The sequence below is a fragment of the Ostrinia nubilalis genome, chromosome 15 (genome assembly GCF_963855985.1).
Source record: "Ostrinia nubilalis chromosome 15, ilOstNubi1.1, whole genome shotgun sequence".
Lineage (NCBI taxonomy): Eukaryota > Metazoa > Arthropoda > Insecta > Lepidoptera > Crambidae > Ostrinia > Ostrinia nubilalis.
In genome coordinates, this window is record NC_087102.1 from 11,643,768 (window position 1) to 11,655,225 (window position 11,458).

The window sequence follows — 11,458 nt, forward strand, 5'->3', positions numbered from 1 at the left end:
AGGAGGCTTTGGACCAGATAGCTCAGCTCACAGTCGGCTATGGAGGTAAGTTAGTTCCGTCCATAGAATTTCTTGCTATTAGAAGTATCCGCTAGGAGAGATGTTAGCTTCCCGCCTCCACACGCCGCCGCTAGAAGGGACATCCTGCACATATACACCAAGCACTGGAGCCAACGCCCAGGAGAAGAGGCTTTGGACCAGATAGCGCAGCTCACATTTGGTTATGGAGGTTAGTTCCGTCATTAGCATGTTTTTCTGCTGTAGGCGATCGCTAGGAGAGACGTTATCTTTCTGCCTCCACACGCGGCCGCTAGAAGGGACATCCTGCACATATACACCAAGCACTGGACCCCACGCCCAGGGGAGGAGGCTTTGGACCAGATAGCTCAGCTCACAGTCGGCTATGGAGGTAAGTTAGTTCCGTCCATAGCATTTCTTGCTATTAGGAGAATCCGCTAGGAGAGATGTTAGCTTCCCGCCTCCACACGCGGCCGCTAGAAGGGACATCCTGCACATATACACCAAGCACTGGACCCCACGCCCAGGGGAGGAGGCTTTGGACCAGATAGCACAGCTCACAGTCGGCTATGGAGGTAAGTTAGTTCCGTCCATAGAATTTATTGCTATTAGAAGTATCCGCTAGGAGAGATGTTAGCTTCCCGCCTCCACACGCCGCCGCTAGAAGGGACATCCTGCACATATACACCAAGCACTGGACCCCGCGCCCAGGCGAAGAGGCTTTCGACCAGATAGCACAGGCCACAGCTCACAGTCGGCTATGGAGGTAGGTTCACTAGATAGCAATACAAAGAGACCAGTTAGATTATTATCAGAACAGTAGTGTCTCAGAGATTTTCCATGACCAAACATATTTTATTTATGACTTTATTTTGGTTGTTACAGGTTCAGACCTAAAAGCTTTATGCTCAGAATCAGTATTAAAGGCGTTGAGAAGAGTCTACCCACAAGTGTACGACAGCGAACACGCCTTACTTATCGATGCTAAGAATGTGAGTATTGAACTTTAGTATTATTATTATGTGCATTTACACAGCTCTTCCGGCAGGTGCCTGGATGCGAGCGGCGCAGGACCGGTCTTTGTAGAAATTCTTGGGGGAGGCCTTTGTCCAGCAGTGGACGTATTTCGGCTGAAACGAACACAACCCTAGGTTTTGTGTTCGGTAGTCGTACGTGTCAAAGCCGCTGGCAGCGGGGGGACAGTTCGCGCGGCTTCAAGTAAGAGTGCGAATGTCGATTCAGAATCGCGCTTGCCGTCGGCTTTTCTGGCGCTTTGCTTATTACAACCCACTGTCAATGCAGCTGATCTGTGTGGGCACCCTAATGTGTTGGAAAATATTTGGGTTGCGTTGACGTTATTCATACGTTTCCAGGTGGAAGTGACAACCCAAGACATGTTAGAGGCGATGCGTTCGCTAGTGGCGGCCGGAGCCCGCGCCTGCCCGCCCCCCGCGCGCCGCCTGCCGCCGCCCGCGCGCCCGCTGCTGCTCGCCCAGCTGCAGGCCGCCCGCCAGCTGCTGCCGCCGTGAGTGTGTCCCTAGCCGCTGCTGCGTGACGTCACGCGCGCCCGCTGCAGGCCGCCCGCCAGCTGCTGCCGCCGTGAGTGTGTCCCTAGCCGCTGCTGCGTGACGTCACGCGCGCCCGCTGCAGGCCGCCCGCCAGCTGCTGCCGCCGTGAGTGTGTCCCTAGCCGCTGCTGCGTGACGTCACGCGCGCCCGCTGCAGGCCGCCCGCCAGCTGCTGCCGCCGTGAGTGTGTCCCTAGCCGCTGCTGCGTGACGTCACGCGCGCCCGCTGCAGGCCGCCCGCCAGCTGCTGCCGCCGTGAGTGTGTCCCTAGCCGCTGCTGCGTGACGTCACGCGCGCCCGCTGCAGGCCGCCCGCCAGCTGCTGCCGCCGTGAGTGTGTCCCTAGCCGCTGCTGCGTGACGTCACGCGCGCCCGCTGCAGGCCGCCCGCCAGCTGCTGCCGCCGTGAGTGTGTCCCTAGCCGCTGCTGCGTGACGTCACGCGCGCCCGCTGCAGGCCGCCCGCCAGCTGCTGCCGCCGTGAGTGTGTCCCTAGCCGCTGCTGCGTGACGTCACGCGCGCCCGCTGCAGGCCGCCCGCCAGCTGCTGCCGCCGTGAGTGTGTCCCTAGCCGCTGCTGCGTGACGTCACGCGCGCCCGCTGCAGGCCGCCCGCCAGCTGCTGCCGCCGTGAGTGTGTCCCTAGCCGCTGCTGCGTGACGTCACGCGCGCCCGCTGCAGGCCGCCCGCCAGCTGCTGCCGCCGTGAGTGTGTCCCTAGCCGCTGCTGCGTGACGTCACGCGCGCCCGCTACGACTACTATGACGTCGCCATCATCGTCATTTCTAAGTGTCCTCCCCTGCCCCTACGACGTCACCACCATCATAATTACACATTTAGTCACCCTTCTCCAAAGAGGCAGACCTATGACATCATCATTACTTTAGCCACAGAACGTCCTCTACTGAACGTAGGCACCCCGAATGGCCAATTGGTGGAGACTAGTGTCCTCCAGCGCCTTCCTGCTTCCTGCAACCTTTATGACGTCACAAATTAACTTGAAATGTTACGAATCTTATATCGTCTATACATTAGGGACTACGTAGCGCAGTAATGGAACTGTGCAGAAGGAGATGGAGACGTCATGTGACATAATAGAGCTATCACTTATTGACATTTTACATAACAAAAACACTTCTACCCGTACCACTTCACTACAGTATTATTCTCAGTTAAGCGTCATATTAATGTACAGTTTTTTTTATTAGATCCTTCTTCCAGGTCGGACATCCCGCCAACGTCATCCAGCGTGCTTCTAATCAGCGGGCCGTGCGCTGAGACGTACATAGCGCCGGCGCTGCTGAGCGACATGGAAGACTGTACTGTCAAAGAACTTAGCATGTCAACACTACACTCGGCGCTCGCCTTCACGCCCGAGCAGGCGCTTATATCGGTGAGTGGTGACCACAGATCACAGAAACTAAAGGGAGATGTGAAAAGGGGGCGGGGCTATCGTCGCAACAATATGCCCAAAAACAGAACACATTGCTCGTGACAGCAATGATCACAGCAGCGCTCGCGTTCACGCCCGAGCAGTCGCTTATATCGGTGAGTGGTGACTAACGCCTGTATTTACAAACGTTACATTAGGTCTCACAGTGCGCGTGGACGCATAGGGCGACACACGAACCAATCACAGAGCTCTATTAAACGCTGTGCGTTCGATTTGCTGCTTCACTTAAGCAAGCATCGTTTGTGAATACGGGCGCAACTAACATCCAGCGTGCTTCTAATCAGCGGTCCCTGTGCTGAGAGGTACATAGCGCCGGCGCTGCTGAGCGACATGGACGCTTATATCGGTGAGTGGTGATGATAACCAAAGTCCGGTCGCCGAGTACACAGAATTTCGTTCAATGACTCCTCAATGTATCCTTGTCGCTCGCGACTGTGCGACGAGCGGCCGCAGTGAGTGCGCGAGCGCGACAGCAATATAATTACGCGCGAGCGATAGGGATGGGTAGCTTGGGATCATTGGACGATTCTATCTGCTCGGCGACTGTACTTTTACGTCCAGTATACTGCTGATGAGCGGGCCGTGCGCTGAGACCTTCATAGCGCCGGCGCTGCTGAGTGACATGGAGGACTGTACTGTCAAAGAACTTAGCATGTTAACACTACACTCGGCGCTCGCCTTCACGCCCGAGCAGGCGCTTATATCGGTGAGTGGTGACTAACGCTCGTATTTACAAACGTTACATTAGGTCTCACAGTGCGCGTGGACGCACAGGGTGACACACGAACCAATCACAGAGCTCTATTAAACGCTGTGCGTTCGATTTGCTGCTTCACTTAAGCAAGCATTGTGAATACGGGCGCAACTAAACATCCTGCGTGCTTATGATCAGCGGCCCGTGCGCTGAGACGTACATAGCGCCGGCGCTGCTGAGCGACATGGACGCTTATATCGGTCAGTGGTGATGATAACTAAAGTCCGGTCGCCGAGCACACAGAATTTCGTTCAATGACTCCTCAATGTATCCTTGTCGCTCGCGACTGTGCGACGAGCGGCCGCAGTGAGTGCGCGAGCGCGACAGCAATATAATTACGCGCGAGTGATAGGGATGGGTAGCTTGGGATCATTGGACGATTCTATCTGCTCGGCGACTGTACTTTTACGTCCAGTATACTGCTGATCAGCGGGCCGTGCGCTGAGACGTACATAGCGCCGGCGCTGCTGAGTGAGATGGAAGACTGTACTGTCAAAGAACTTAGCATGTCAACACTACACTCGGCGCTCGCCTTCACGCCCGAACAGGCGCTTATATCGGTGAGTGGTGACCACAAATCACAGAAACTAAAGGGAGATGTGAAAAGGGGGCGGGGCCGGTGTCGCAACCATATGCCCAAAAACAGAACACATTGCTCGTGACAGCAATGATCACAGCAGCGCTCGCGTTCACGCCCGAGCAGTCGCTTATATCGGTCAGTGGTGACTAACGCCCGTATTTACAAACATTATCATGTCTCACAGTGCGCGTGGACGCACAGGGTGACACACGAACCAATCACAGAGCTCTATTAAACGCTGTGCGTTCGATTTGCTGCTTCACTTAAGCAAGCATCGTTTGTGAATACGGGCGCAACTAACATCCAGCGTGCTTCTGATCAGCGGCCCGTGCGCTGAGACGTACATAGCGCCGGCGCTGCTGAGCGACATGGATGCTTATATCGGTGAGTGGTGATGATAACTAAAGTCCGGTCACCGAGCACACAGAATTTCGTTCAATGACTCCTCAATGTATCCTTGTCGCTCGCGACTGTGCGACGAGCGGCCGCAGTGAGTGCGCGAGCGCGACAGCAATATAATTACGCGCGAGTGATAGGGATGGGTAGCTTGGGATCATTGGACAATTCTATCTGCTCGGCGACTGTACTTTTACGTCCAGTATACTGCTGATGAGCGGCCCGTGCGCTGAGACGTACATAGCGCCGGCGCTGCTAAGCGATATGGAAGACTGTACTGTCAAAGAACTTAGCATGTCAACACTACACTCGGCGCTCGCCTTCACGCCCGAGCAGGCGCTTATATCGGTGAGTGAGTAGTGACTGATGTAGCTCTTAACCCACGAAAGATACTGTAACTAAAGCCTGGTCCGTGAGCACGTAGAATCCCGTCCAATGACCCCAAGCTGCCCATCCTTGTCGCTCGCACGTAATTATGTTGCTGTCGCGCTCGCACACTCACTGCGGGCGCGCGTCGCACAGTCGTGACAGCAATATAATTACGCGCGAGCGATAAGGATGGGTAGCTTGGGGTCATTGGACGGGATTCTACGTGCTCACGGACCAGGCTTTAGCTTGAAATATTTCGTATTAAAATCATCTTAAAATAACGATCCACCGATTGAATGACGAAGAAAATCGTATCAATATGTGTCTGGAACAATTTCAGGGTCTACTATGTTAACCATAGTAGACGTTACATATACGGACTTATTTACAGATACCGAAGATTCTACATACTCATGTTCTTTACCTTGTTACAGCTATTTTCGGAATGTCGACGAGCGGACAGAGGATGCGTGCTATTCGTCCGCGATGTGCTATCAGTGTGGACATCACTAGCGGCCACCGGGACAGCGCTACTGTTACAACTATGGCGGACGCGCGCTGCGGGAGACAACACGCTATTGTTAGCTACTACCACTGCGCAGCATTCGGACTTGCCGGCAGAGGTAAGACAGATGGATGCACAATATTCGCCTTGGTTTGGTTGTCACTAGCGGCCACCGGGACAGCGCTACTGTTACAACTATGGCGGACGCGCGCTGCGGGAGATAATACATTACTATTGGCCACCACAACTGCGCAACACTCTGACTTGCCGGCCGAGGTAAGAATGCGCGCTATTCGTTTTAGTGTGGTAGTCTTTAGCGCCCACCAGGACGGTGCTACTGTTACACCGATGGCGGTGGCGAAACGCGGGGGATAACACGCTATTGTTAGCTACTACCACAGCGCAGTAGTGCGCAGCGTTCGGAATTGCCGGCCGACGTAAGAATGCGCGCTATTCGTTTTAGTGTGGTAGTCTCTAGTCTCTAGCGCCCACCGGGATGGTGCTACGGCACTACTACGCGACGGGGGACAACACGCTATTACTGGTTACAGCACTCGGATTTGCCGACCGAGGCAAGACCAGCGGAGAGGATGCGCGCTATTAGTCTTAATGTGGTTACCACTAGCGCCCACCGGGACAGCGCTACTGTTACAACTATGGCGGACGCGCGCTGCGGGAGATAATACATTACTATTGGCCACCACAACTGCGCAGCACTCGGATTTGCCGGCAGAGGTAAGAACTAACGGAGAGGATGCGCGCTATTCACTATTTCACACATATGGCGTGTCATTAATCACGGAAAAGACGCTAGTGTTGTAGATATTGAGGACTAGGGTTGCGGGGATAACACGCTACTGCTACTGTCTCGCATAATTAAAACTTGAGTAAAACGGAGGATGCGTGCTATTCGAACGCGATATTGGTGAAGACATCAAATCTGATAATATCTCATTCTCAACACAGTGTTCTACCGAAATTGTAGTCTAAATTGATATCTATTGGCGGTCAAGCTGTAACCCCTGGCGAGACGATGACAATAGCTTAAAATTATCTTTCTATTTCAGCTTCAAGACCTGTTCCCTCTGTACAAGGACTGCGTATACAGAATGCGGGAACCAAATGCGGCAGAAGTGATCGCGTTCCTAAAGCCGTTGATTGCCGAAGCTCTGTTAGACCCGCCTCCTATCGAAAACACGGAGCCTCCGCCACCATTGCCTCGAGGTAAGCGAAAGACAACCTTATAACAATGACATATGGGTCATAATTAAACAATCACTACATAGTATAAAACAAAGTCGTCTTCCGCTGTCTCTCCCTCACTATGCATGTTTAGATCTTTAGAACTACTCAACGGTTTTTTTTAATAGATATAGTGATTCAAAAAGAAGTTTTATATGTATATTTAGCACCTGTGCAAAGCCAGGACGACTCGCTAGTTCTAATGATAAAACTCTTTTTAGCACCACCCCCTCCACCGCCGCGAGAGAGCCAAGAAGACATGGCCCGGCGCAAGCGCAAGGAAGACTACAAACTGCGGGAACTGCGCATCTTCTTACGGGATATCTGCCGCAAACTGGCTTCTAACCGTCGATTCTATAAGTTCACCAAGCCTGTCGACTTAGAAGAGGTTAGTTTGAATAAGATGTTTCCATATTAGGTTACTTAGGTGCTGTCATTGTGAATTCCCTTTAATATGAGTTCTCCAAAACTGATTTTGAGATGAAAATCTAATATATAAAAATAAGTCGGGTTTTCCTTCCTGACGCTATAACTCCAGAACGCACGAACCGATTTCCACGGTTTTGCATTTTATTTTATTTTATTTTATTTATTTGGTTTACCAATAATTGTTACACCAATGCTTACAAAAAATTAGATAACAATAACTTAGAACTAAGTGCACAATAATAGTACGGTAAACACTGCATGCATGAAAGATTGACACGGTACACTTTTAAAGGTGTTATATAATAAATATATATATAATATTAAAAAAGTGAGGCTCATCAACATTAATTTAGATGATGAAGTTGGTATTTAAGCCTGTTCAAAGAGGTGCAAAAAATATCTATATCCCCATTAATATTGTTATTAAGCTTACAGAGCCTCGGGACTGGTGAGTTAAAGCCCAGTACCGTCTTACGGAAAGGAGGATATAGAAAATTGATGGGATTTCTGTGATACCTTGTGGGAACTCTGAATTTAAATTTGGATAGAAGATCTGGACAGTTAATATTACCATTTAGGACTTTAGACAAAAATAATATGTCATGAATGGTTCTTCTGCTCTCTAAAGTTTTTATTTTAAAGTAATCGAGTCGTGAAGCATATCCATCAACCCTTTTGGCAATGCCTGCAGAGTAAGCTAAATGGTAAAGAAAGCGTTTTTGTATTCGCTCTATTCTGAGGCTGTGTACAGCATAATGAGGGCGCCACACGACACAGCAGTATTCAATCAAACTACGTACCAGTGAATTAAATAGAGTAATCTTAGTTTCTGCTTTCCTAAATGATTTGGAATTTCGCATTATAAAGCCTAAACATTTTGACGCTTTCTTGATGACTGCATCGATGTGTGGGACAAATGTTAGCTTTCTGTCAATCAGGACTCCTAGGTCCCTTACAATATCAACTACATTGAGGGGTGAACCGTTCATGGAGTAACTATGAACAAATGGTTTAATCTTCCGGGTAAAAGTAATTTGTGAGCATTTTTTAATGTTAAGTTCCATGCCGTTGTTTGCGCACCAACATAGCAGTTTGTCAATGTCGCTTTGGAGCAGTAAGGCATCTTCCAGTCTTTCCACCGTCCGTGTTAATTTAAGGTCATCTGCAAATAAGTATGGCGTAGAATGACTAAAGCATTCGGGCAGGTCATTGATGAAGATGTTAAATAGAACCGGTCCCAGATGTGACCCTTGAGGTACACCTGAGGTTATTTGAAAGATGTTAGACTTATAACCATTGACTACCACGTAAAAATGCCTGTTAGACAAGTAAGAATCCAACCATTTAAGAAAAGATCATTTGTTGGAAAGGTCTCGGGCTCCGTGAGGTTTATAGCAAAGAAAATTCAGGAAAATTTAACAAACGAAATTCCACGCGGGCGAAGCCGCGGGCGGAAAGTTAGTAAATAATATTTAACTAAATATAAATAACAGCTTCAACTTGCTTGTTTCATAAATGTGTTCCAACTTAGCAACGGATTTTCTCCCATCCCAAAATACAACAGATCTTGAAGCAAATGCTAGTGAGAAACGTTGTTTTTTGTATTTAGAAACCAAATAGCGACTCACAATTCACTACTATACGGTTTTGTAGATGTGCCCAGTGCAACATTCAAGGCTATAGACTATGCAAGGATACCTATATGGTTTAAAAACCTTATGTTTTCAGGTAACTGACTACTTAGACATAGTGAAGCAGCCAATGGACTTAGAGACGATGATGACCAAAGTGGACATGCACAAATACAACTGCGCCAAGGAGTTCTTAGACGACATCGACCTTATTTGCGCGAACGCGTTAGAGTATAACCCGGACAGGTAAGAATTTAATTTTCTGTTTTTCTTGTTGAAAAGTCGATATCAGGGATGTTATGGATATCCGTAACCGTAACCGAAACTTTCAGATATACGGAATAAAAAAATATCCGAAACCGTAACCGTAACCGATTCAAAAGTTTCGGATAGTTTCGGATGTAGGCAGTTTAAATTGTTTTTTGTATAGCATAGCAAATTGCATTCTAAAGCACAGATATTCGTAACAGTAACCGAAACCACCGGTATAATATTATTCCTATATCTGTAACCGTATCCATAGCCGAAACTACATATCCATAACATCTAGTAAATATCGACTCGTCCTAATTGACGACACATAAATGTTTGAATATGTTCGTGTGAATGCCTTATTATTTTCCTAAGATTGAATTTGATGTGACGGTCTAATGGATGAGGGATGTCCCTATCGATCACGTGTCATGTGACCAGAAATGGAGAATGTGTGTTTATTTATTTTATTTATTGTTTATCAAATGACAAATCCTTGAAATTTTCATTTACTATTCTGCCATTACCATGACCATAAAATCATGTTTTATGCCTCTAACATGATGTATTCGTTTCCAGCACTAATTTTACTTTATTTTGCGTATTACCCCATTACATTGTAACCTATTTTTAAATGTGTTTATTATGTTTTCTTCCACATAATTTCCTGCAAATCAAAAAATCAAAGGGCTAGAGGGGTGTATAGGTATGCCAATACGCTTGTATATAGCCTTAATAACCACTATAGTCAGTATTTATAGCGTAAATATGATTTGTAAAATATATTACATCCTCTAACCTTTTCTCCGTAAAATTTTCGGACATTGAGCTTGATTCCTCTCTTCACCGAAATGTATTTATCGGATGAAGATCAGAATCAGTCCAGTTGCATGTAATATAAATACAAAATCTATATACAACAGTCATTGTAATTAATTTAGTTATTAGTTGTTATTATTTACACCCATTATAGTGATTAGAATGCTTTTAGCTGTCATAACCAAAAAGTTTAACAGACAATTTACATTAGATTAGATATACAGTATTCGTAAAGTTTTGTAAGTACTGGCACGGTTATACGGTCGGTTGATCTTCACAAAAGTTTAAATTTTAAGATTTATAAATTAATTATTTGTATAACCTAATTTCTATATCATAACCATTCGTCACCTATTCACTAAATTGATGACACTCACCCTAAAAACCGACCGTGTGGCTTTAGCTTCATTGATAGCAGTTCCGTCATACCAGTCTCAAATAAAGATTGGTCTTTTTAAAGCTTTAATCCTACACCTACCCTTTTATTGAATAACCAAGAGACAATATTATAATTTAGTCCAATTACGAGACTGGTACACCAGAACTGCCTTCATTAGTTATTCACCTAGCCTACCTCCACAACCTCTACCTTTTATTCATCTCCAAAAACCTTACCAGGACATCATCAGACAAGCAGATCCGGCACGAGGCATGTTCGCTAAGGGACCATGCGCACGCACTCATTGATGTTGAGATGGATAGCGACTTCGAGGTGGAGTGCCAGGAGATAGCCAAGAAGCGGCGCGAGGAGGGAGACATGGCTGACGCAGACCTGCCTGATTTCATCTACACTGCCTCCAACCTGCGTGAGTTATCATCATCATCATTTTTTCAGCCACAGGATGTCTGTTGTACATAGACTTCTATAGGTTGGTAGCTCCCTGCATCCAGCGCCTTCCTGCTACCTTTATGAGTTCGTCGGTCCACCTTGTGGAGATGGATAGCGACTACGAGCTGGAGTGCCAGGAGATAGCCAAGAAACGCCGCGAGGAGGGAGACATGGCTGCCTGATTTCATCTACACTGCCTCCAATCTGAGTCATAATTAACATCATCATTTCAGCAACAGGACGTCCACTGCTGAACATAGACTTCCCCAAATGATTTCCACATCGCCCGGTTGGTAGCTCGGTACCTTGTGGAGATAGTGACTTCGAGGTGGAGTGCCAGGAGATAGCCAAGAAGCGGCGCGAGGAGGGAGACATGGCTGACGCAGACCTGCCTGACTTTATCTACACTGCCTCCAACTTGCGTGAGTCATCATCATCATCATTTTTTCAGCCACATGATGTCTGCTGTACATAGACTTCCCCCCAATGATTTCCACATCGCCCGGTTGATAGCGGGCTGCATCCAGCGCCTTCCTGCTATCTTTATGAGTTCGTCGGTCCACCTTGTGGAGATAGATAGCGACTTCGAGGTGGAGTGCCAGGAGATAGCCAAGAAGCGGC

The 11,458-nt window shown here is 48.0% G+C and overlaps 1 protein-coding gene across 1 annotated transcript in view; it reads left to right on the forward strand.

The window, feature by feature from the left end:
• The window catches only part of LOC135078707 (ATPase family AAA domain-containing protein 2-like), a 29,720-nt gene extending 18,699 nt beyond the window's left edge, over window positions 1-11,021 (forward strand). Inside the window, exons 16-26 of the mRNA XM_063973253.1 lie at window positions 86-229; window positions 447-593; window positions 904-1,010; window positions 1,392-1,543; window positions 3,593-3,744; window positions 4,370-4,507; window positions 5,733-5,911; window positions 6,703-6,859; window positions 7,099-7,265; window positions 9,035-9,183; window positions 10,627-11,021. Coding sequence (XP_063829323.1) covers window positions 86-229; window positions 447-593; window positions 904-1,010; window positions 1,392-1,543; window positions 3,593-3,744; window positions 4,370-4,507; window positions 5,733-5,911; window positions 6,703-6,859; window positions 7,099-7,265; window positions 9,035-9,183; window positions 10,627-10,867 — 1,733 coding nt within the window. The 3' untranslated portion in view covers window positions 10,868-11,021. The remainder of the gene's footprint in view (window positions 1-85; window positions 230-446; window positions 594-903; window positions 1,011-1,391; window positions 1,544-3,592; window positions 3,745-4,369; window positions 4,508-5,732; window positions 5,912-6,702; window positions 6,860-7,098; window positions 7,266-9,034; window positions 9,184-10,626) is intronic.
• Window positions 11,022-11,458: the final 437 nt, after the last annotated feature.